Source organism: Monodelphis domestica, chromosome 2, assembly GCF_027887165.1.
Source record: "Monodelphis domestica isolate mMonDom1 chromosome 2, mMonDom1.pri, whole genome shotgun sequence".
In the NCBI taxonomy this organism is placed as follows: domain Eukaryota; kingdom Metazoa; phylum Chordata; class Mammalia; order Didelphimorphia; family Didelphidae; genus Monodelphis; species Monodelphis domestica.
In genome coordinates this window covers 271,046,402-271,070,391 of record NC_077228.1, presented here as the reverse complement: position 1 = coordinate 271,070,391, position 23,990 = coordinate 271,046,402, and the positions used below count along the sequence as shown (strand labels likewise).

At 43.4% G+C, this 23,990-nt stretch overlaps 1 protein-coding gene across 2 annotated transcripts in view; it reads left to right on the top strand.

The window, feature by feature from the left end:
* GRM4 (glutamate metabotropic receptor 4) overlaps nucleotides 1-23,613 on the top strand; it is a 305,645-nt gene extending 282,032 nt beyond the window's left edge. For both annotated transcript variants that reach the window (XM_056818053.1, XM_056818052.1), the window contains 2 exons: nucleotides 12,299-12,545; nucleotides 22,163-23,613. In XM_056818053.1, the coding sequence (XP_056674031.1) occupies nucleotides 12,299-12,545; nucleotides 22,163-22,212 (297 nt within the window). In that variant the 3' untranslated portion in view covers nucleotides 22,213-23,613. The remainder of the gene's footprint in view (nucleotides 1-12,298; nucleotides 12,546-22,162) is intronic.
* The last annotated feature ends 377 nt before the right edge of the window (nucleotides 23,614-23,990 follow it).

Here is a 23,990-nt window from a genome sequence, read left to right as displayed (position 1 = left end):
TCAGAACTTTATCTCTATCTCTGACTCTGTCTCTTTATCTCTGACTCTGACTCTGTCTCTTTATCTTTATCTTTGATTCTGTCTCTGATTCTGTCTCTGTCTCTGTCTCTGCTTCTGCCTCTACCTCTGCCTTTGTCTCTGTTTCCTTTTGGGGTGAGGATTCAAACTAGGCCTTTTGGCACCAAACCTGTATCTAGCTTACTCCCCTTGGGATCTTGGATTTTTCTTTTTTCTTTTTTTTTGGTTTGGGTCTATGATTTCATCAGTGTATTAAATTCTCAGTTAGATGGTTGGACCTGGAGGTTAGGCAGACTTGGTTTTGAATCCCTCCTCAGGCATTTCTAAGCTGTACTGGACAAATTTGTCCTAGACAAATCCTTGAAACTCTGAGCCTTACTTTCCTCATCTGTAAAATGAGGGTTCAGGCACAAAAGTCAGTTCCAGTTCTAAAATCTGCGATCCTATGATAGCAAGCACTTAAGAGCCTACTAGGTGCCAATGCACAGACTCACTCCACAGATGCAGATGGGCAATTCAGTTTTAACTTACAGACTTAATAGAACTGTCTGGGAGAATTGAGAGGTTTGGGGGTAGCTAAGAGGTATAGTAGATGGAGCTCAAGTCCTGGAGTCAAATCCAGCCTCAGAAACTAGCTGTGTGACCCTGGGCAAGTCACTTCACCTTGGTTGCCTCAGTCTCCTCACCTGAAAAATGATCTGGAGAAGGAAATGACAAACCATCCCAGTATCTTTGCCAAGAAAACTCCAAATGGGGTCATGAAGAGTCAGACACAACTGAACAACAATGGAGAGGTTCGGTGCCCTTCCTTGAGTTAGTTACATAGCCAGTATGTGCTGGAGTTGAGATTTGAACCTGGTTCTTGCTGAGACCAAGACCGGTCTTCTATCATAGCTCACCTCACATAGGGTAAGTATTTAATTAATATTTACAGGATTTAATTTTTGAATTGGACCCAGGGCATCCAAAGCCAGACCCCTGGCCCGGGCTTCTCTGAGTTGGCCCTGGCTGCAGCCTACGATAGCCAAAGAGGCTGCTAAGCACCTAAAGGCTGGGGAGGAAAGAGGGAGGGAAATACAGGGGATCCCTGCTAGAGGGAAAGATAGGGAGGAACAGGGAGGCAGGATGGCAAGGCAGAAATTGACAAGGGCTGCCTGGAAGGCCCCACTATTGAGAAATGGATTATCCGACACCCAGATTAATGGGCTTTCATTTTGCTAAACATCTGTCACCGTTAGTCCTGGATAGTGAGCATGAAATTAGTTTTGACTGTAGAGAGGCGTGGACCTGGTGGGCTATGTGACTCTCATGCCAACCAGCTGGGCTAGAGCTGCCAGGGCAGGGGGTCATCCTCTGAGCCTGATGGTCAGCCCAGGAGAGGAAGGCAGAGCAGGTGACCAGAGAGAGAAGGGGATGATACCCAGAGAGTCTGAGAGCAATGCTGATCTAGAGCTATGGAGAGAGTTTGGGCAGTGGTGGGAGGTGGCAGGAGTTCCAATTTATTTCAATGAATAATAAATAAATAAAAGAATAATAAAATAAAAAGACTAATAAATAATAATAAAATAAATAATAATTAATAAATAATAAAAAAAGAATAATAAAAGAATAATAAAGTGCTTGGTCCATAGTAGACATTATATAAATGCTTATTCTGTTCCCCTTACCTCCCTTTATAGAGCAAGTCACCCACTCTTGTCTGTGCCAGGTACTGTGGGTGATTCAGAAAGATAAAGAAAGACCAGTGCTTGCAGAATAATGGAATTTGAGAGTTGGACAACCCACTTTCTAGTCCAACTTGTCAAAAGAATCTCCACTACAACAAAGATCCTTGACTTGGAGTCAAGAAGACTTAGGTCAAATCCTTAGGCTGTGTCACCTTGGGCAGGCCACTTAACCTCTGTCTGCCTCATTTTTCTCATCTACAAAATGAAGAAAATGAACTTGATGATTTTTAAGGCCTTTTCCAGCTTTTAAATAAGTCTATGATCCTATGTGTTCTGGAAATGTACTTGACCAGTTGTAAGCTAGCTTTTCTTTGGATACCACCATTGAAGTGGAACCTTCCACCTTCTGGGGAAGTCCATTCTTCTTTTGGATAATTTAAATAAGGGCTCTGAAGCAGGAGGCCTGGGTTTGAATCCTGGTTCTAATACTAATTATATTTGGTTCTAATACTAATTATATTACCGCTTGTACCCCATTTCTCTTCTTTGAGCCTCAGTTTCTTTTCCTATAAAATGGAGACAATAATATTTCTAATACCTTCCTAGGAGAACAGTTGTGAGTGAAATAATTTTTATACAGTAAAGCTTGCTAAGATTGTGAGTTGTTATTAAGGCCGGCTCTTCACCCCTGAGGAATCTATAAGCCTAACATTTAATAAAGGAGAAAGGACCCAGATCGGAGAACAAAAAACGAAGCGGTACACTTAACATTATATACTATGTGTTACCATGTGCAGTTCAGACTCTACAGGCCATGGAGGTCAGGAAAGGGGCAGATCACATGCGTTGAAGTGGTCTTTGGAGGCTTCTTGGAGCACATGGATACTTCTGAAGCTGACTGTGGGGATGCTGTGGAATATTGAGAGGGTGGATGGTCCTGGTTCTTACTGCTCTTATTGTGTCCAGGAATTCAAGAAGAGTTTGGGGTATCAAGGAACATTAAGGATTCTAGAGACCAGACCTGTGATTTCATTGGCATAGGGAACTCCCATTTGAGGAAACTCCTTCCACCAGTGCAGTTTAATACCATCTCTATTACTGAGAGTTTTAGAAATTGCTTAGAGCTGCACTGAGAGGTTTACAGAGCCTGTGTGTGTGTGTGTGTGTGTGTGTGTGTGTGTGTGTGTGTGTGTGTGTGTGTGTGTGTCAGAGGTGAGACTTGAACTCAGTTTTTCAGGTGTTGCTTCTCATTTGTGTGTGTGTGTGTATCTGTGTGTGTGAGAGAGATGATAGAAAAAGAGAGAGAATGAGAGAGATAAAGGAGAGAATGAGGGAAAGAGAAAAGGAAAGAAAAGAAGGGAGAAAGAGGGAGAGGGAGAGGAAGAAAGGAGAAAGAAAGGGAGGGAGAGAGGAAGAGTGCAAGAGAGGGCAAGAGAGAGAACGTGAGCGAGAGAAAAAGAGAGGGGGAGAGAGAAAAGGGTGGGGAAAAGGGGGAAGAAAGACAAGAGGAAAGGGAAAGAGAGAAAGAGAAATAAAAGGAGAGGGGGAAGAGAGAAAGGAAAAGAAAAAGAAGGGAAACAGAGAGAATGAGAGGAGAGAGAAAAAGAGTTGAGAGAGGGCAGAGAGGAAAAGGAGAGGGAGACAGAAGAGGAAGAGAGACAGAAGAAAAGAAAGGGGGAGAGAGAAAAAAAGAAAGGGAGAGAGAGAGAGAGAGAGAGAGAGAGAGAGAGAGAGAGAGAGAGAGAGAGAGAGAGAGAGAGAGAGAGAGAGAGAGAGTTTAGATCTGTGATTTCACCTATGTAAGAAACTTGGGATGTAGATGGAACCTCCAGGAACTTATCACCTTAAAGAGTTGCCTATGACTCAGAGGCTGTAGGAGACTCAGTCCCTCATTTTTCTCCTTCAGTCACAACAGTGAGGTTTCACCTTCAATATAGCATTTTACACTTAAAAAAAGTATTTTTCTTCATTGTGTCATCTGGTCTTTGTGGAAATCCTGGGAGTGCTATCAGTTTCATTTCATAGAGATAGGAGCTGAGACCCAGCCTGAGGAAATCAGTTGCCTACAGGGAGGGTCAAATATTGAATCAGGATGGCAGAGACAGGACCAGAATCTGCCAGGTCTAATGTCCAACTGAAGGGTTTTTTCTACCACAGTTCACTGTCTTTCCCCTCTATCTTTACTGCCCTTACCTTAACATTTATCCAAGAGAAGCTCCCAGAGAATACAAATGTTCTTTTACCAAGTATACATGAAGAAACTGTAAGGTCAGCTCCAAGATTTCTCCCTCCCTCTTCCTCCTTCTTTCTTCTCCTCCTTCTTTCCCTTCCCCCTTTCCTTCCTCTTCCTCCTCTTCCTCCTCTCTCTCTTTCTCTCTCTGTCTCTGTCTCTGTCTGTCTCTGTCTCTCTGTATCTCTTTTTCTCTCTCTGTCTCTGTCTTTCTGTCTCTCTGTCTCTCTGTCTTTCTGTCTCTCTGTCTCTGTCTCTCTGTCTCTGTCTCTGTCTGTCTGTCTGTCTCTCTCACACACACACACACACACACACAACCATACAAACAGGCACACAAACCAACTCCACTGACTATAGAAGGCCTTTGGCAACCAAGTATTTGAGAGAAGGACCCAATTCTTAGTCATCTCAACCATTCAATCTATTCTTTTAAAATGTTAATTAGGGCAGCTAGGTGGAGCAGTGGATGGAGCTCCAAGTCTGGAGTCCAGAGGACCTGGGTTTAAGTGTGAACTCAGACACTCCTAGCTGTGTGACCTTGGGCAAGTCACAACCCTGTTTGCTTAGCCCTTGCCCTTTTGTCTTAGAGTAGTGCTAGAACAGAAGGTAAGGGTTTAAAAATGTTTATTAAATCTTCACTACGCTCAAGGTACTGGAGGATATAGGGGAAAGCACACAAGCTCTAAAGTCAGAGAGCTGGAGTTCAAATCATGCCTGTATGATCTTGGACAAGATTTCAGTGACCTCATCTGAAAGAAACAGGGTTGACTTAGCTGGCCTCAGAGGTCCAGCTCTAAACCTATGATTTATTTTCTCATAGAACAGCAGAAGAACACTGGATTTAAGGACAGCTGACTGGGCTTTGAATGCTGGTGCTTATACTTCTAGCTGCGAGACCATGGGTAAATCACTTACCCTCTTGGAAAGTCAGTTTCCTTAACTGCAAAATGGCAGTGATAACACTTGTACTTTCTCCCTCCTGGGCTTGTTATAGAAAAAGACCACTGTAAAATCTTAAAAGCCCTATAGAAGGAGAAGCTCTTAGCAGTACCGAGATGCACTGATGCACTGAGATAATAATTTAGAATGCCATTAAGTGCTTGGGAGAGGTCAAAGAGAGTGGTTAGAGAATGGAAGAGGGAGAGATCAGTACTGTTTGAGAAAATGGCACCTGCACACCGGAGCCTGGACCTGGAAGGGATAAGGATATCGGGAGAGGGGCTGCCCAAAGACACTGAGGAAGGCAAGGGCAGAGTGACCTCGGGGAGCGATAATAATACTGATAATAGCTAGCATTTATAAAGTCATTTAAAGTTTGGAAGGTACTTTACAAATATTATCTCAATCCCAATTTATAATATACATAATATTTATAACATAATTTATAGAATATTTATAATATGCAAGTAATATATAAAACAATAGATAATTTATATAGGTATCATATAAATTATATGCCATATATAATATTTATAACATATAACTTACATGCTTACAACATACAAAGAATATAGAACATATAATTTATATATTATTTATAATGTACAATTTATATAACACTTGTAATATACAAAGAATCTATAATATAACATTATTTATATAACATTTATAATACACAAATAATTTATACTATATAATTTATGAAATATTTATCATATATAATTTATATAATATTTGTAATATACAAACAATATATGATTTATATAATATTTATAGTATATAAATAATATAATAACATAATTTATATAACATTTATAATATACAAATACTATATGCTATATCATTTATGTAATGTTTATCATATAGAATTCATGTATTTATCATATAGAATTTCTCTTAGTTGTATATTACAAATATATAAATCATATATTATAAATATGCAATATATACTTTCTATAATATTTGTAATATACAAATAATGTATAATTTATAGATAAACTTTATCATGGATATAATATGTAGCATGATCTATGATAAACATATAATCTCTCTCTGTATATGTACACAGAATATACCATATACTATGATAGCCACGTAATCTCATTTGATCCTCACAACAACCTTGGGAGATGAGTTCTATTATTATTCCTATTTTGCAGATGAGGAACCGGAAACAGACAGAGGTCATGTGACTTGTCTAGGATCACACAGCTAGTAATTATCTGAAGTTAGATTTTGAACTCAGGGCTTTCTGACTCGAGGTCCAGCATTCTATGTACTGTTCTATTTAGCTGGTAGTTGAGTTTATTTGAAGCCAACCATATACAAAAGAGAAGCAGGTTGGAGGAGGACCCAGAAATGCAGAGTTAGGAGTTTGTATTTGATTAGTAGAGAAAGGAGTGCCCCTGGAATTCCGTTTCCTCTCCTCCTGTCCTCTTGCTTCCTTCCATCCCTCCTTTTAGTACTCGATCAATAATCAATAGACATTTATTAAGTGCCTTCTATGTCCTGGGTACTGTGCTAAACGCTGGAAGTAATCCCTGTGTGATGTCATTCATTTGTTGCCTGTCCTGGGTCAGTGTTCCTTTCCCTCTCCTCCCACCCTCTCCTGGCCATTGCATGTGTCAGGGATACGGTGATTAGTGACACTTCGGAGAGCTGTATCAGGAGGGTGGGGAGGGCTGATGCTGGACTCTGGAATCTGATTATTCCCAGTTTCAAAGAACCTGGAACCAGACCTCCCAGAACTTCTCTTCTGTGCCTTTCTGACCCAGACAGAGAGTCTGTGCGTTGTATTGGATAGAGATCTGGTCTCAGAAATCAGGGAGACAGTGGGATTGTGCTTGTCAACTGCGGGAGCTGGGAGGGAAGAGGGGAGGGAGACAGCATGCATCATGTAACCGTGGAAAAAGATTACAATTAAATGTCAAATTAAAAAGGAAATCAGGGAGACCTAGGTACAAGTCTTTTGCCCACTGGCACATACTCACTGTGGGACCTAGGCACGGCTTTTAACCTCAGTTTCCTTATCTGTAAAGTGGAGATAATAAGAACTCCTGCCTCAAAGGGTTGTTGTGAGGATTTTTAACATTTGTAAAGCACTTTGTAAACTTTTAAGTGCTATATAAAAGCTATCATTTGTGGTGGTGGTGGTAGTGGTAGTAAAGCAGTATTGCTATGTAAGAAAAATAGGAGAGGCAGTTAGGTGGCTCAGTGGATTGAGAGACAAGCCTGGAGATAGGAGGGTCTGGGTTCAAATTGGTCTCAGCTGGGTGACCCTGGGCAAGTCACTTAACCTCCATTGCCTAGTCCTTACTATTCTTTTGCCTTGGAACCAATACTTAGTATTTTTTTTTTTAAGAAATAGAAAACATGGTCCCTGCCCTCAGGGAGCTTGCCATCTAGTCATGAAGATGAGACACAAATATATGAAAGGAATTATCAATACATGCTAATATAGGGTTATCAACCTATACCAATAGCCCAATATTTTATTAATAACTCAGTGAAATGTACAGATAGTTGGTCCGCAGGAACTATAAATAAGGAGGCAGATGCCAATGGACTTGAATCAATTAGTATGTGCTTGAAGCTAGGGGTCCCTGAATTGAAGGAGACTTGGATAGTCAGGGAAGACTTCCTGAAGGATGATTGGGGGACAGCTATGTGGCTCAGTGGATAGAGAGCCAGGTTGGGAATCAAGAGGACTTGGGTTCAAATTTGACCTTAGATACAAGCTGGGTGACCCTGGATAAGTTACTTAACCCCATTTACCTAGCCTTTAGTGCTTTTCTGCCTTGGAATCAACACCCAGTATCAATTCTAAGTCAGAAATAAGGTGTTTTTTTTTTTTAAATAGGAGTAAGATACATCTTATCAGAGGCTAGATTTGAACTCAGGACTTCCTGACTCAGTAAGTCTAACAATAGATATTTGGAAATTGAATTAAACTGAACAAATTCCCCAGACCTCAGAGCCTCTCCCTCTCTCCTCCTAATATCCCTAAATTCAATTCCTTATCAGACTTAGTCTGGGAGACCCTTGCCCATTGCCTGTGCTTCCCTCCAACCAAAGCCCTGCTGAGGCCACTGTTCCTTTGGAGAGGATGAGAATCTATAGACTTTGGGAGCATTGCCTATTGGGAGTCTGGGCTGGGTATGGAGAGAATTGGACTCAGTTCTGGTCAGCAGGGGCAGCCAGGTGACACAGTAGATAGTGCCTGCCTTGGGATCAGGAAGACTCCTCTTCCTGATCTTGTCTGCTGTGTGATTATGGACAAGTCAGTTCACCACATTTGCCTCAGTTTCCTCATCTGTCAAATGAACTGTAGAAGGAGATGGCCAACCACTCCAGTGTCTTTGCCAAGAAAACCCAAAATGGGGTCATGAAGAATCAGTCACACCTGAAAAATGACTGACCAAAAATGACTGGTCCGAAGGTTTAAAAACTGTGCTGCTGATGTGTGATTGCTAGTCTGGAGGAGGCTTGAGCCTCTTCCTGTCTCAGGGGACTTGACTTACAACCAAGCATCTATGAGCCCTGGAGAGCGGAATTTTCTGGTCTTATAAATATGTGCATTTATTGAAAAGGAGAATGAAAAATCTCTCATTATACTCCCCCTTGGGGTGCGCCCTAGGCAGCCCCCTCTCTTGCTCACCCTTCTGTCCCTCCTACTCTAGCGTGCGGTTTCCAGAGGAGACTGAGGCAGGCTGTGGGGAATGGAGGTGGATGTGGCAGCCAGGGCTCCGGGTCCTCCTCCCTCTTACCCCTTACACTCAATCAGTTCCTAGGCAGTTAGTTACATCATTAGTTTTACTGGTAGAACGTTTCTCATTTATCTTTCTTCTCTTCTCTATTCCCCTGTTACTCCCCTAGTACAGCTCTCTACTTACCAGCCCCTGGACTCTTGTAATAACCCGCTAATGGGTCTCCTTGCCTTGATTCTCTCCCCATTCCAGCGGGGAGGGAGAGGAAGGAACATTGATGTAGCAGCTGTATGTGCCAGGACCTGGGCTAAACACTACAAACATTATCTCATTTGATATCAATAAATTAGTGTCTATTGAAATGAATTGGAACCAGTTCTACCTACATTGCCCACTACCATTCCCCACTGATGCCCAGATGGGCCCCAGAGCAGCATCACTCCCAGGCTTTCTGCATCCCTTCTCCCTGGTCCCCAGGCCAGATTATAGAGAGAGATGCTGCTTGTTGTTTAGTTGTTTCAGTTGTGACTGACAGTTCATGACTCTATTTGGGGTTTTCTTGGCAAAGATAATGGAGTGGTTTGTCATTTCCTTCTCCAGCTTGTTTTATAGATGAAGAAACTGAGACAAATAGGTTGAAGTCAACTTGCCCAGGGTCACACGGCTAGTAAGTGTCTGAAATTGGATTTGAATTCAGATCTTCCTGAGTCCAAACCAAGCATTTTCTTCACTGCATTACCTAGCAATCTCATAGATTCCTCCCTCCCTCCCTCCTGCCCTCCCTCCCTCCCTCCTTCCTCCCTCCCTCCCTCCTTCCTTCCTTCCTTCCTTCCTTCCTTCCTTCCTTCCTTCCTTCCTTCCTTCCTTCCTTCCTTCCTTCCTTCCTTCCTTCCTTCCTTCCTTCCTTCCTTCCTTCCTTCCTTCCTTCCTTCCTTCCTCCCTTCCTCCCTTCCTCCCTTCCTCCCTTCCTCCTTTCCTCCCTCCCTTCCTCCCTTCCACCTTTCCTTCCTTCCTTCCTTCCTTCCTTCCTTCCTTCCTTCCTTCCTTCCTTCCTTCCTTCCTTCCTTCCTTCCTTCCTCCCTTCCTCCCTTCCTCCCTTCCTCCCTTCCTCCCTTCCTCCCTTCCTCCCTCCCTTCCTCCCTTCCACCTTTTCTCCCTCCTTCCCTTCTTCCTTCCCTCCCTCCCTCATCTATAAATACATACAGGTACAGATAAAAAGATATATATCTCTTTATAATATTAATTTGCTATCATACCATAGTATGCAATTATATTATATAATCAAATACATTATATATTACAATAGGATAGGAATAATATATAAATTTATTTTATATAATATATACATCTCTCTATGATAATAATAGCATCTACTTTACAGGGATGTAAAGATTGAATTATATATATACACATATATGTATATATATAATACATGTATGCATATATACACTAGTATGTATCATACTCTATAGTATTACTATACTATTATATTCTATAGTTGAATCCATTATATAACAGTAATAATATATGAAAACGTTTCTTTTATATGTATCACATATAATATAATCCCTCTATCTCTATGATAATAACAGCATCTACTCTCCAGGGTTGTTGTGAGGCTCAAATGAGATTTTACACACACACACACACACGTATATATTCTCATGCTCTCTATAATATTAGTATTCTATTATGTCATAGTATATTATTACATTTATATAATCTATTATATGTTATAATACAATAGCATCATATATGATAGAAATTTATTATAATTACACAACTATATGTCTCTGTCTCTTATATGTGTTAACAGCATTTATTCCCAGGGTTGTTTTGAGGCTCCAATGAGATTTTATATATAGGTACACAGACAGACATATAAATAGTATATATTTTATATTATAAATTGCATGTATATACACATGTATACACATATATGGGTATGTATGCATGCATGCATGTGTGTGTGTGTGTGTGTAAATTTGATCCCTACAACAACCCTGGAGGTAGGTATTGTTATCCCCATTTTACTATTGAACAAATGGAGTTAAGCAGGTTAGTGATTTGCTCAGGGTCCCACAGCTAGTGAGTGTCTGATGCCACACTTGAACTCAGGTCTTCCTGATTCCAGGCCCAGGACACTAACCATTGCACTCCCCTAACATTCCAATCTGTCTTGCACAGTACCAAAATCATCTTCTTTTTGCATAGATCTGGTGCTGTCACTCTACTGGTCAAACCATTTCCGTGAGTCCCCATTGCCTTCAAGCAAAAAAGAGTTCTGATTTCCTGGTGTTCCAGGCCTGTTCTCATTGTCTTCCTCTCCAGGACCTCTACACTGCAGCCAGACTGGTCTATGGCCACCCAAGGAGACGCTGTGCCTCTCCGGCTGCCTCTGTTCCCTGTGCCTGGAATATTTCTGTTTTCCCTCTCTCCATCCTCTCAGTTCTTTAAGGCTAAATTGAAATGGCTCCGTCCTTCTCAGAGTCTTCCATGGTTTCTCCCCATTCCCATCTGGGGTGGTGATAATTTTCCTTCTCATACTTGACAAAATATTTCCCCCCAAACTTCTAAAATGTGTTTAAGCAGTAATAATGAATATTGTGGTTTTCCGTGCATATGTCTTATTCATTTACTGAACTGTAAGTTTCATGAAGGTAAGGCCTGGGAATTAGCTAAATTTTATGTCAGTCAGTGAGTGAGCATTTAATAAGCTCCTACTGTTTGCCAGTCATTGTACATCAAAAACCCCCCAAACTCTTACTTTCTGTCTCAGAATTGCTAGATATTATAATATGTCTATAACCCAGGGAATTGCTTGTCCACTCTGGAAGTGGGGAGAGAAGAGGGGGAAGGAGACATCATGAATCATGTAACCTTGGAAAACTTATGTGTAAATTTATTAGAATATAATAAACATAAGAATAAAAAAAAGAATGGATAGATATTAAGTCACTGTTATAAGACAGAAGAATGGTAAGGGCTAGGAAAATGAGGTTAAGTGACTCACCCAGGGTCACACAGCTAGAAAATATTTAAATCCAGATTTGAACCCTGGACCCCCTTTCTCGAGGCCTGGCATTCTAACTGCCCTATTGTAAACTTTTTAATTCAACAAGCATTTTATTACATACCTACTACATACCAGGCAGCAGGGGATACAAAAACAATAACAAAATAGCCTTGATTCTCAAGAAGCTTAACCTTAAAAGAAATGTGGGAGTAGAAATCCAGAAGAAAACATATGATTTATCACTTGTTTATATCGGTATTGATTTTGGGGTTTGGGTTTTAAAAGATTACACTATTACAAAAATGAATAATATGGAAATAGGTTTTGAGAGATAATATATGTGTAACCAATAGAATTGCTTGTCAACTCTGGGAGGGAGGGAGGCACCAAGAATCATGTGACCCTAGAAAAAAAATTTAAAATATAAAATAAAAATTTAAAAATGTTTCTATACTACAAAAAAGAAGCTTATCTCTACTGGGAGAAATAATACAAACCCAGAAAAGTCAACAAAATATATGCAAAGTTTATATATATGGTTAGTTAAGATAGACTTTCTCTAGGAGGCTGAATTACACTTTGGAGGATGCTAAAGGGGAGGGAGCACAGTCCAGCCACAGGAATAGTGGGCACACAGGCATGAGTGAATGATGACAGGTGGCCCTCTTGGAGGCCCTTGAACCCTTCTCTGATGCTGTCCCCTCTCCCTCTCCATCCTCAGCTGTACATCCAGACAACAACGCTGACGGTCTCGGTGAGCCTGAGCGCCTCGGTATCCCTGGGGATGTTGTACATGCCCAAGGTCTACATCATCCTCTTCCACCCAGAGCAGAACGTGCCCAAGCGCAAACGAAGCCTCAAGGCTGTTGTCACTGCTGCCACCATGTCCAACAAGTTCACGCAGAAGGGGAGCTTCCGACCCAATGGGGAGGCCAGGTCTGAGCTCTGTGACAACCTGGAGGCCCAAGGTGAGCTCCAGAACGACTCTACTCGGCCCTGGACCAAAAAGTCCGGGACAAAAAGGCCAGGGGCAGAATGGGGGGCAGGGAGGGTGGGGGGAGCCCCAACTCCTCAGGCGTGGGAGAATGAGGAGGAGGCTTAGCCAGGCCTCCTCAGGGACACGGAGAACCTACAAAGAGCCCGTGTGATAGCCTAGGTGCTTTTTGAGGGCTATGAGGAAGAGATACATCAATGTGGGCAGGGTTGGGTGTATGCGATGGTTTGTGGGTTTCTGGGGAAAATCCTGCTCCTACATCAGACATCTCCCTTTGCCCTGAGATCCCTCCATCAGAATAGCTTCTTTGGCATGAGACACGGACTTCCAAAGATTCCCATTAAAATGTTCATATCGGTACATGTATAACCCAGATTGAATGGCTTGTCAACTCCAGGAGCAGGGAGAGAAGAAAGGAGGGAGACAACACGAAGCATCTAACTTTGGAAAACTTCTTTGGAAATGTTTTATTGGAATAAAATAATGATAAAACATAAAAAGAAAATAAAGAAAATATTCCCATCACACGGGAAGAGTAGATTTGGCAGGCTAGATTGGGGCAAGGATCCAGGGGATCTCCAGAATCCCTTTTAGTCCAACCAGCATTTCCTAAAACCCAGGGAGAGGAAGGAACTGACTTGTCCAAGGTGGCAAGGCTGGTTCGTGATAGAATTGGGACTCGAACCCAGCTTTCCTCCTCCTAGTCCAGCCTTCCCCCCGCTGTATCCCACAGTTTCCTAACCCCTAGAGTTTGTATATAAAGAGTCAGGACACCCCCTTCCTGCTCCCCAGTTTGTTTCAGCCAGGGCTAGCCTCTGGAGGGTAGAGGATTAACTCTCCTAGCCCCTTCCAGCTTGGGCACTCTGGATGATCCATCTCTCCCTCCAGCGCTGGCTCCTTTCCCATTCAAAGCAGGATAACAGCTCGCTTTTTCTGGGGCTTCATCATTCCCAGACCACTTTCTCATTCATCATCGTACAATGACATCAGAACAACTCTGAGGTAGACAGAAGTGGCATGATCCCCATTTTACAGATGAGGAAACTGAGGCAGACAGGGTGAAGTGACTTGCCCAGGGGCACACAGCTAGAGTCTGAGACCAGATTTGAACTTGAGTCTTCCTGACTCCCCCTAATTCCCACTCCAGCGTTTCCCCTGTTCTGTCCTCCCAGAACTTCATTCCTTCTCTCACCTTTCCAAGCAGGGGAGCTCCTTCCTCTCCAGATAGAACTGTCTAACAGGTATTTCCCCTTCAGTTCTCCTCACTCAACCTTCCTAATCAAGTCAGGGGACCTGAATTCAAAATCTGACTCAGATATTGACTGCCTGAGAGACTTTGATTTCTGGAGGGATGTCAGAGAAGTCTCTGGAGGGGCCGGCTTGTTTAGTGGATGAGGAAGCTGGAGACCCAGTAGGAGAAGCTACTCGCTTGAAGTCTCCCAGGGCTTAGGGAATAGGGCTGCTAAAAAGTTCTGGAGAAAGGGGAGTTGTAGGTTTTCTGTTTTTTGATTTTTGGAGGGGAAGGAATTAGACCTATGATTTCACTGATGGATGCCAGTCTCCATGAAGAAAGCCCTTGTATCGAGCACAGCTCAACATCTCTGCAATGGGAGCTGCCTGGGTTTTGAGAGCTTAAATAACTTGCCCAGAATTCTACAACTTAATAGGCATGGAAGGTGGTACTTGAACCAAGATCTTCTTGACTTCAGGGCAACTAGGTGGTAGTACCAGGAGTCAGAAAGGTTCCTCTTCCTGAGTCCAAATTTGGTCTCTGAGACGTTCTAGCTGTGTGATCTTGGGCAAGTCACATAACTCTGTTTACCTCAGTTTCCTCATCTGTAAAATGAATTGGAGAAAGAAATGACCAACCACTCCAGTATCTCTGCCAAGAAAACCCCAAAATGAGGTCACAAAGAGTAGGCAAACAACAACTCTTGACTCCAGGGCCAACCCTGTGCTAGGAGTACATGGGAGATCTGCCTTTGACCCTGCCACTTAATCTGCCTCTCTGTACTTTAATCTGCCTCATCTTGACTTTCCATATCTGTAAAATAGGGAGAATAATCGAATCAACCCACAAGATTGTTGTGAGTAGAAAATAAGATAATATTTATAAAGTGCCATATAAATATTTATTTTAAATCTTTATCTTCTATCTTAGAACCAAAACAGAAGAGTGGTAAAGGTTAGGCAGTGGGGGTTAAGTGACTTGCCCAGGGTCACACAGCTAGGAAGTGTCCGAGGATAGATTTGAACCCAGGACCTTCCACCTCTGACCCTGATTCTCCATCCACTGAGCTACTCAGCTGCCCTCTTTAAATGTACCATTACATGAGTTGTGTGTATCCATAGGGCCAGCACCGGCTGTGTCCCCAAAGGAGCGCCAGGATCTCCTTAGTCCCCCTCCGCCCTCCCCAGATTCACCCAGCTCGCCTTAACATCACTGACTCAAACTCACAGTTTGGGAGGCTGAGGCATGAAATGGGGGAAGGAACAGCAGATAAGAATAGGGGGGATTGTGGACCCCCAGGCCCCTGCTTCCTGCGGGATGTAGGGAACTCACTCCTTACCTGGGGGCCAGGGAAGAGCGTGAGGCTCTCTCTGCCTCTCCCTCCCTTGCGTGGGGGCAGGGATCAGGAGGCCAAAGGCCCAAGGGACCAGTCTGCAGCTTTGAGACGAGAGCCCCCTCCTCACAGTGAAACTGGCAGGCAGGTGATTAATTCTGGGAAAGGTTGGGGAAGTGGGGGAGACTCGGGGAGGGGGGATGGCAGGCTTGTCACTCCGAGAGAGCAGGGACATTTTTCACTCTGTCACTGGCAGGCCACGTATCTTTAAACAAACAACAGAATAAATAATTTACAGGGCCTGATTGCCGGCAGATTGGCTAGGGAAACATGGGGGCTAACAAATAGAGGCTGTCAGCTCTAATTTCGTATGGCCCGTCTAATTGTTATCTGAGGGTAACAGCATCTGAAGTCTGCAATAAAGGGTCATTTGTCAGCACGGGGTGCGGTGTGAGCGCATGGCAGGCTCATGAGGAAGCAGGAAAGCTCACTTAGGATTACAAGAGTGAGCACACCCAGACAGACACACAGACCCTCTGCTCCTTCTCTCTGCTGCCTCTCTCTCTCCCTCCATCCCTCCCTTCCTCCTCTTCCTCCTTCTTCCTCTGTCTCTGTCTTTCTCTCCCTCCCTTCCTCTCCTCCCTCTCTCTGTCTCTTGTCTATCTTTCTTTTTCTGTCTCTTTCTGTCTGTCTGTCTTTCTTGTCTGTCAATCTATCTTTGTCTCTCTTGACTATGTCTTTCTGTTTCTTCCTCCCTCCCCTATCCTTTTCTCTTTCTGTTTCTGTCTCTCTTGTCTGTTTCTTTCTGTCTTTCTCTTTTTCTGTCTCTGTCTTTGTCTCTGTCTCTGTCTCTTTTTCTTTCTGTCTGTCTTTGTTTCTATCTCTGCCTATCTCTCTTTTATCTGTCTCTCTTTCTCTCTGGCTTTTTCTGTCTCTCTCTCTCGTCTGTCTCTTTCTCCCTCTCTGTCTCTCTGTCTTTGTCTCTGTCTCTTTTTCTTTCTGTCTTGTCTTTGTTTCTATCTCTGCCTCTCTCTCTCTCTCTCTCTCTCTCTCTCTCTCTCTCTCTCTCTCTTATCTGTCTCTCTCTCTTTCTCTCTGGCTTTTTCTGTCTCTCATCTGTCTCTCCCTCTCTGTCTCTCTGTCTTTGTCTCTATCTCTTTTTCTTTCTGTCTGTCTTTGTTTCTATCTCTGCCTCTCTCTCTCTCTCTCTCTCTCTCTCTCTCTCTCTCTCTCTTATCTGTCTCTCTCTCTTTCTCTCTGGCTTTTTCTGTCTCTCATCTGTCTCTCCCTCTCTGTCTCTCTGTCTTTGTCTCTATCTCTTTTTCTTTCTGTCTGTCTGTTTCTATCTCTGCCTCTCTCTCTCTCTCTCTCTTTCTCTCTCTCTCTCTCTCTTATCTGTCTCTATCTTTCTTTCTGGCTTTTTCTGTCTCTCTCTCATCTATCTCTTTCTCCCTCTCTGTCTCTCTGTCTTTGTCTCACTCTGTCTCTTTCTCTTTCTGCCTCTGTCTCTGCCTCTGTTTCTGTCTGTCTGTCTGTCTCGTCTCTTCTCTGTGCTCCATTCTCCTTCATCTCTCCTTAAGGGAGCCCAGAGAACCCCCCAGATGACAGCTCACCGGCACTAAAAAGCTGATCCGTCTACCAGCACACCGAGTCTCAGAGTCCAAGGACTCTCCAGCTTGGAGAAACAGGGAGGAAGCCTTCAGATTCTACAACTAGAGAGCTAGGTTTTCTCAGGGAAGAAGCTTCTCTTCTTCAGTAGATGGGGATCCTTATTTTAGGCTGACAGAGTATGTGACCAACTGATCAAAAAACATTTGTGGAGGGTTCCTTGGTGCTCCCAATCCCAGGCTCTGTGCTGAGTTCTAGGGATACAAGGAAAAGGCAAAAGCAGTCTTTCCCTCAGGTTTCATCTAAATAGTTGGGCACCTGCTATAATATATGCACACACATACCATATGTGCACACATATGTGTGCATATAAATATATATTCGATAGGCCATACTTTCAGAGGGGAAGGCACCAGAGAGGGAAGGAGAGATCTGGAAAGGCTTCCTGCCGAAGGTAGCATTTGAGCTGACCCTCGAAGGAAGCCAAAGGCGACTTACAGGTGGAAATGAGGGAGCAGAAGACTCCAGGCATGAGGGGGGGTGGGGGTGGGGGTGGGGGCGCTCAGCCCGTCCCAAGGCAAGGAGGCAGGAGACAAGAGTACCAGGAACAGCAATTAGGCCAGGATGACTGAACTGTCAAGTGTGGGAGATGGGTAAAATGCAAGAAGACTGGAGAGGTAGGAAGGTGCCAGGTTACAAAGAGCTTTAAATGTCAAGTAGGACTTTATATTTTATTCTGGAGACAATAGGGAGCCAGCAGAGTTTATTAGGGGGTGGGTGAGGAGACACGATCAGACCCATGCTTCATGAAACTCACTTAGCCAGTGGATGGAAGGATTGAAGAGGGGAGATACTTGAGTGAGGAAAATTAATTAGAATTAGGGAGCATCCTACCTGTGCCGACTAGCCTTACTCCCTGGAGGGAATTGGGGACTCCAGCTCTTGCCCACAATGCCAATTGAACTTTAGTTCATAAAGCCATAACCAAACTCAGGACTAATCAGTTTGGGTGAAGAGAGGGAGGCAAGGGAAGGGAAGGGGCCTTAGAACATTTAACAGTTAATAATAGTAATAATCACTATTTCCATTTCTATTTTGCTTGGAAGTTTAGATAACACCTTCCTTACACCAACAACCCAGTAATTCGGGGTGGTTAGGTGGGAGAAGCTATTATTGTGCCTATTTTACAGATGAGGAAACTGAGGCTTAGGGAGCTTACGTGATTTGCTCATGGTTTTCATAGGATCATAAAATTTAGCATTAAAAAGGACCTTTAAAATCCTCTGGTTGAGCCTGCGCATTTAACAGATGAAGAAGCTGGAGACCCAGTAGGATAAATGACTTGCTTGAAGCCTAACAGGTAAACAGAACAAGGATTCTAGTCAAGTTTGATCCCAGAAGTCTTTGTGACCCCATGTGGGGTTTTCTTGGCAAAGATATTTTGCCATTTCCTTCTCCGGCTCATTTTACAGATGAGGAAACTGAGGCAAATTGGGTTACTGCCTTGCCCAGGGACATGGAACTAGAAAGTGTTTTTGGCCAGATTTGAATTCAAGAAGATGAGTCTTCCTGACTCCAGGCCTGATGTTCTTTCCCTGGCTGTGCCTCCAAGGGGTCAGTCCAAGAAGATGTTGGTTCCAATAATGCCTCCAACGTTTAGTACCTTTGTGACTTTGGAGAAAAAATTTAACCTTTGTGGGTAGCCCCATGTTTCTCATCTGTAAAACAGATCCATGACTCCAGATTCAGGACTCTTTCTACACATCGTTTCTACACTTTAGTAAGAATTAGACTCAGATTTGAACTTAGGTTTTCTATCAGTGTTTATTTAGCTCTCATCATTTAACTTTCACAGAGTAGGTGCTTCATACATATTGAAATGCAAAAAACTTAACTGGCTTTGGGGTCTGAGGGACTGGATTAAAATTCTGCTTTTGTCACTTGCTGCTAATATGACCTTGACAGAATTGCAGGTGATGAACTGATAGAGAACTGATAACAAGTATGGTCCTTATCTGCAAAATGAGGGGATTGGACTAGATTCAGGGGTGTGTTGGTCAATGCTAGCCACTAGTTCTCTGAGGAAAAAATGTACTCATGGTGTATGTTAAAATTTAATCTGCATTATTAACATTCTTAAGTTAATAAGTAATAACAATAATTCCTAATTTTATATAATCCACAAAACAATCGATCAACAAACATTTATTAAGTGCCAGGCACTCAGCTAAGACCTGGGGACACAAAAAGAAGCAAAAAATGACCCTTCTCCTCAAGGAACTTACAATCTAACAAGAAAACATAGACAAAATAAGCTATATCCAGGATAAACAGGAAATAATTAAAATTTATTAGTGGATTAAGTAATACTTTAATTAATTAAATTATGGATTGGAATTATTATAATTACATAACGTCATATAATTATACAAACATATAATTATAATATATACAGTGCTATATAAATATAATAATAATTATTATTTATACAAATTTTAATTAATTAGTGAAATCATTAAAATCTGATTTGTAGAGTTGGCCAGTTTCTGAGATGTAAATTGTCACACAGAAAATTTACCAACTGGGCTCAGGAGCTGGTATGAGCTGGCTCCAGCACAGTCCAAGTTAGATGGCCCCAGAGGTCCCATCTCACTCTCAATCCGTGAGCGGTGGTGCAGGAATGTTATTAGCAAGAACCACAAAACTGAAGGATCACAGAATTTCCTCATTATAAGGGACCTCAAAGTTCAGTTTGTTTAAGTTGTACTGGACTCTAGTTCAGAGAATTCTAGATTTTGAACCTGAAGGGACCAAAGGTCAACTAGTTCCACCCCCCCTCCCCATTTTATTGACATTGTGCAGAAGCAGCTAAACTTCCCCCTCAATTATGGCCCTATTTTCTTTTACAGTGAAAAAATTTTGATTATTTCTCTATTAAGGTAGGGAGGAGCCTATATGCTTGTTACTACTCTATTCATTTTATTTTATTTTTTAGACCCTTAACTCCCACCTTAGAATCAATACTATGTATTGGTTCCAAGGCAGAAGGGTAGTAAGGGCTAGGCACTGGGGGTAATGTGACTTGCCCAGGATCATACCCGAGCTACCCAGCTGCCCCCATACTCTATTCATTTAAAAAAACAAACCTTTTATCTTGTTTTAGAATTGAAACCAAATATTGGTTCCAAAGCAGAAGAGTAGTGAGGGGTAGACAATTGGGGTGAAGTGACTTGCCCAGGGCATTGCATCTAGGAAAGTGTCTGAGGCCATATTTGAACCCAGGCTCTCTAGGCCTGGCTCTCTATCCACTGAGCTGCTTAGCTGACCTTTCTATTCATTTTTTTATTGTAAAAAATTAAAAAAATTAATTTAAATTTAAAAATTGTTAAGGGGTCTCAAAAGCTGGAAAAGGTCTGAATTCCTCAAATATCCTGAAGCATTAAAGATGGCCAAACCCCAGCTGGAAGAAAGTGTGGAAGGAAGTGTGCTTCCTTCTCCCACATCCCTCAAAATCCACCAGTTCCCTTTTTAATGTGCCGTTGCCATCCATTGCCATCCATCCCTGCCCACACAGCCCTGTCAGTGGGGATTTTGCTGCAGCTGCTCCTGAGGTTTAACTGTTACTGCTGTCCACCAGGGTCTGGCCCTCTACTTTGCAGGTTCAGAAACTCAATTTTATCAGTTCAGCTCGGGGCGAGCGGGTTCTCTCGAAGCACACTCACAAGTGAATGATTTGTAAGGGAGAATGGCTGGTGTGCTAGTTCACAGAGGAACCCAGGGCTTGAGCTTAGGGAAAATGGAAGAAAACACGTTTTTTCATCAGCTCATTCCCATCTCCCCCTTTGCTCCCTTTTTATCCCAGATTGGTGCCCCCATTCCCACGGGCTTAGGAAAAGGCTATCTGATGAGAACATGTCCCGTCCCCCCATCACAGGGTTTTTTTCCCCTTTGAGCTAGTTTTATTTCCAAAAGGAACCTGGTAAACATGCCCTAACGAAGGAGTTAGTGATTTGGGAGATCTTAGGCAAGGTGGAAAAATAGGGAAAAGCAGTCTTACAGAGGAGAGCATCAGCAGGGAGAGACGTGGCTGGCCCAAGGGACTGATCAATTGTAAGGAAAAGGGCTATCTGGAGAGGTTGTGGGGAAATAAGTTTGGAAAGTTAGCAGCAGTAATATGTGCCAGCTGGACTTGGAGTTTGTGGGTGGTAGGGGAATGCCCTGGGTTCCAATCCCTAGACCTAATAATTATTAGATGTTACCTACAGCAAATTGCTTAGACTCCCTTAGCCTCAGTTTCCTCACCTGTAAAGAGGACTTGATAATATTTGTATTGCCTACCTCACAGAATCTAGAGAGCTAGAGAAATGTGAGCTGCTGCTGCTCTTCCTCTTCTTCCTTTTCCTCTTCCTCTCCTTCTCCTTCTCCTTCTCCTTCTTCTCCTGCTCCTCCTCTTCCTCTTCCTCTTCCTCTCCTTCCTCCTCTTCCTCTTCTTCCTCTTCTTCTTCCTCATCCTCTTTTTCCTCTTCTTTCTTCCTCTTTCTTCTTCTAAAGTTAGGAACACATGATGGAGGACCCTGAAAATCAGAAACTCGGGAAGGGGTGATGTTCAGGCTTGATGTAGTAGGTTATGGAGAGCCTTTAAAGGTTCTTGGGCAGGATGAAAGGAGTGTGTGTTTAATAATATCCCTGGGGTGGTGGGGTACGGGATGAATTAGACCCTGGGATGGAGGGAGAGGAGTTGGCATTTTGCCAATGCATAGGGTTTTTTTGGGTGTACCTGGGGTTCATGAACCTATTTTTTTTGTGTATTCTGATTGACTTGGTAATCCTACACATTCTATCTTAGTCATTTAATGTCATTATTCTGAGAAAGGGTCCATAGAGTTCACCCAAAGGAAGGAGAAGGGGGTCCATGACCCAAGAAAGATGAAGGACACCTGATCAAAGGGTCCCCCTGCATGGGTTGCCTACCTTGAGGGAGGCAATATGCTGAGGTAGGAAGAGTAACAGTTTTGGCACCAGAGGACCTGAGTTCTTTTTTCAATTCTTTGGACTCAGTTTTCTTATCCACAGAATGAGACAGTAATAATTCACATTGATAGAATACTTTTCTCATGACAATGCTGGGAGGTAGGGAGTGAATCTTTCTATTTTATAGCCGGCGAAACTGAGCCTTAGAGAAGTTAAAGGATTTGTCCACAGTCACACGCCTTGCCAGTGTCTAAGGCTCATTTCAAACCCAAGTCCATGGACTCCAAACCCAGGGCTCTAACCATTGGAGATTACTGCCTTTCTTAGATGATCCGTGGTTCCATCTCCATCATTAGCAGAGAGAAGGGCTGGAAGCTCAGGAGGGAAGGACAGAGACAGGCAGGCCAGCAACCCTGTGACTTCCATCTCTTTTTTTTGCTCCTTGCAGCTCTGGCGACCAAACAGACCTACGTCACCTACACCAACCATGCAATTTAGTTGGAGCTCCTTGCAGCTGCCTGGTTCGAGGAGAAGGAGGATGAAGAAGAGGAGGAGAGAATGGAAACTTTGTAGAGTCTCCTGTCCAGACAGGGCTGTGATCTCTCACTATCTCCAGGCACCTCAGGAGTTGCCCTGACTGCCATGGGAGCTTGGGGAGGAAGCTTGGTGCTCACAAAGCAAGAACCCCAGTGCCTGGGGGCGGCAGCAGTGCAGGCCCTGACCAGGCCAAGGGAGGGAGCAGGAGGAGGGGGGCCTGGGGAAGCTGCTATTCTGCTCCCCTGGATCCAGGGTTTTTGACCAACTGTCCTTCCCTGCCCCATACCATAGGAGGTTATACTCAGTTGTGTCAAACCTATTGGCTTCTCTTGTTCTCCTTCTGTTTCTGTCTTTCTTCTCTTCTCTTCTCTCTCTCCTCCCTTTTTTTCTTTTTCTCTCCCTCCCTCTTCTCTTCCTCTCCTCCCTCTCCCTCCCACTCTCTCCTCTCTCCTTCCTTTTCTTCATCCCTATTTCCCTCCCTCTCTTTTTTCTCTCTCCCACTCTCCCCCCTCTCTGTATCCCTCCCTCCTTCTCTCTTCTCCCCCTCTCTCCCACGTTTTTCATCTTTTCTCAGTCTCTTCTTCTGTCTGTCTTTTTTCTCTATCTTTTTGTCTTTCTACCTATCTTGATATTACTACCCTGCTCTGGGCCTCAGTTTCCTCCTCCATAAAATGAGGGGATTAGACTCAGTGTTCAACTTACAGTCTGTGAGTCTATGAATTTATATCTTTGTGTCTGTCTTTGTTTCTGCCTGTCTTGCCTTCTCTTCTTTCTCTGCCTTCTCTCTGTCCTTCTGTCTTTGCTTCTTGATTTCTCTCTTCTTTCCCTCCCTTTGCCTCTTTCTCTTTCTGACTTTTTGTCAGAATGTTTTCTGACAAATGTTTTCCTTATGTTTTCCTCTAACCATTCCAGACTCTTTGTGTCTATTTTCCTTTTGCAGTTTTTGCTTTCCCTTCTTTCTTCCCCCCCCCCCCTTTCCCCTCTTTCTTTTTGGCCGTCCCTCATTCCTTCCCTCCTTCATTTTTGTCCCATTTCACTCCCTCACCCCCACTTAATAAATCTTATGTGTTGCAAAAAAAGAAAAAAAAACAAAAACAAAAAAAACCAAAACAAAAACAAATCTCGAGTGTGTTGCAAAGTGCTGAGTCCTCTTGGTGGCCTCTATTTGTGTGACCCAACCCATGGATTGAAGCCTGTCTGCTGTGTGTCCCGCCCGCCCGCCCGCCCACCTGACCAGTTGCCCGCTCACCCACCAACAACACAGAGTTCAGTGCCTGGATGTTTATGATTATTGATGACAATGTGTAGAGCATGATTGTTTTTATACCAAGGACATTTCTAATAAAAAAAACACATGGTTTTGCATCCCGCCTCCTTTGCCCCTGAGGACCCTGGAGGAGGACTATGTGCTTCCATTGAAATGGGAGGAAAGGAAGGGCTTGGACACTGGGACAGGTGCTGGGCTTACCTGGCTAGGGGCCTGGGGGCAGCGGGAGGAGAGAGACCATATGAGTCAAGGTCCCCAGTCAAAGCCTGGGAGTAGGGCTAAGGGGCCGAGGCCGATTGGAGAGACTCTGAGAGCTCTCAGAAGAAGGGTCACAGGTCTGTCCATCCCCCTCCTGGAATGGCCAGAGGATGCTCACTCACCTGATAACTTTGCATCTCTAGTAAGCCAGCTCACACTCCCAGCATCCTTTACTACAGTTGGGATTTGTTTTTTTAGTTTACAGATAAGGGAA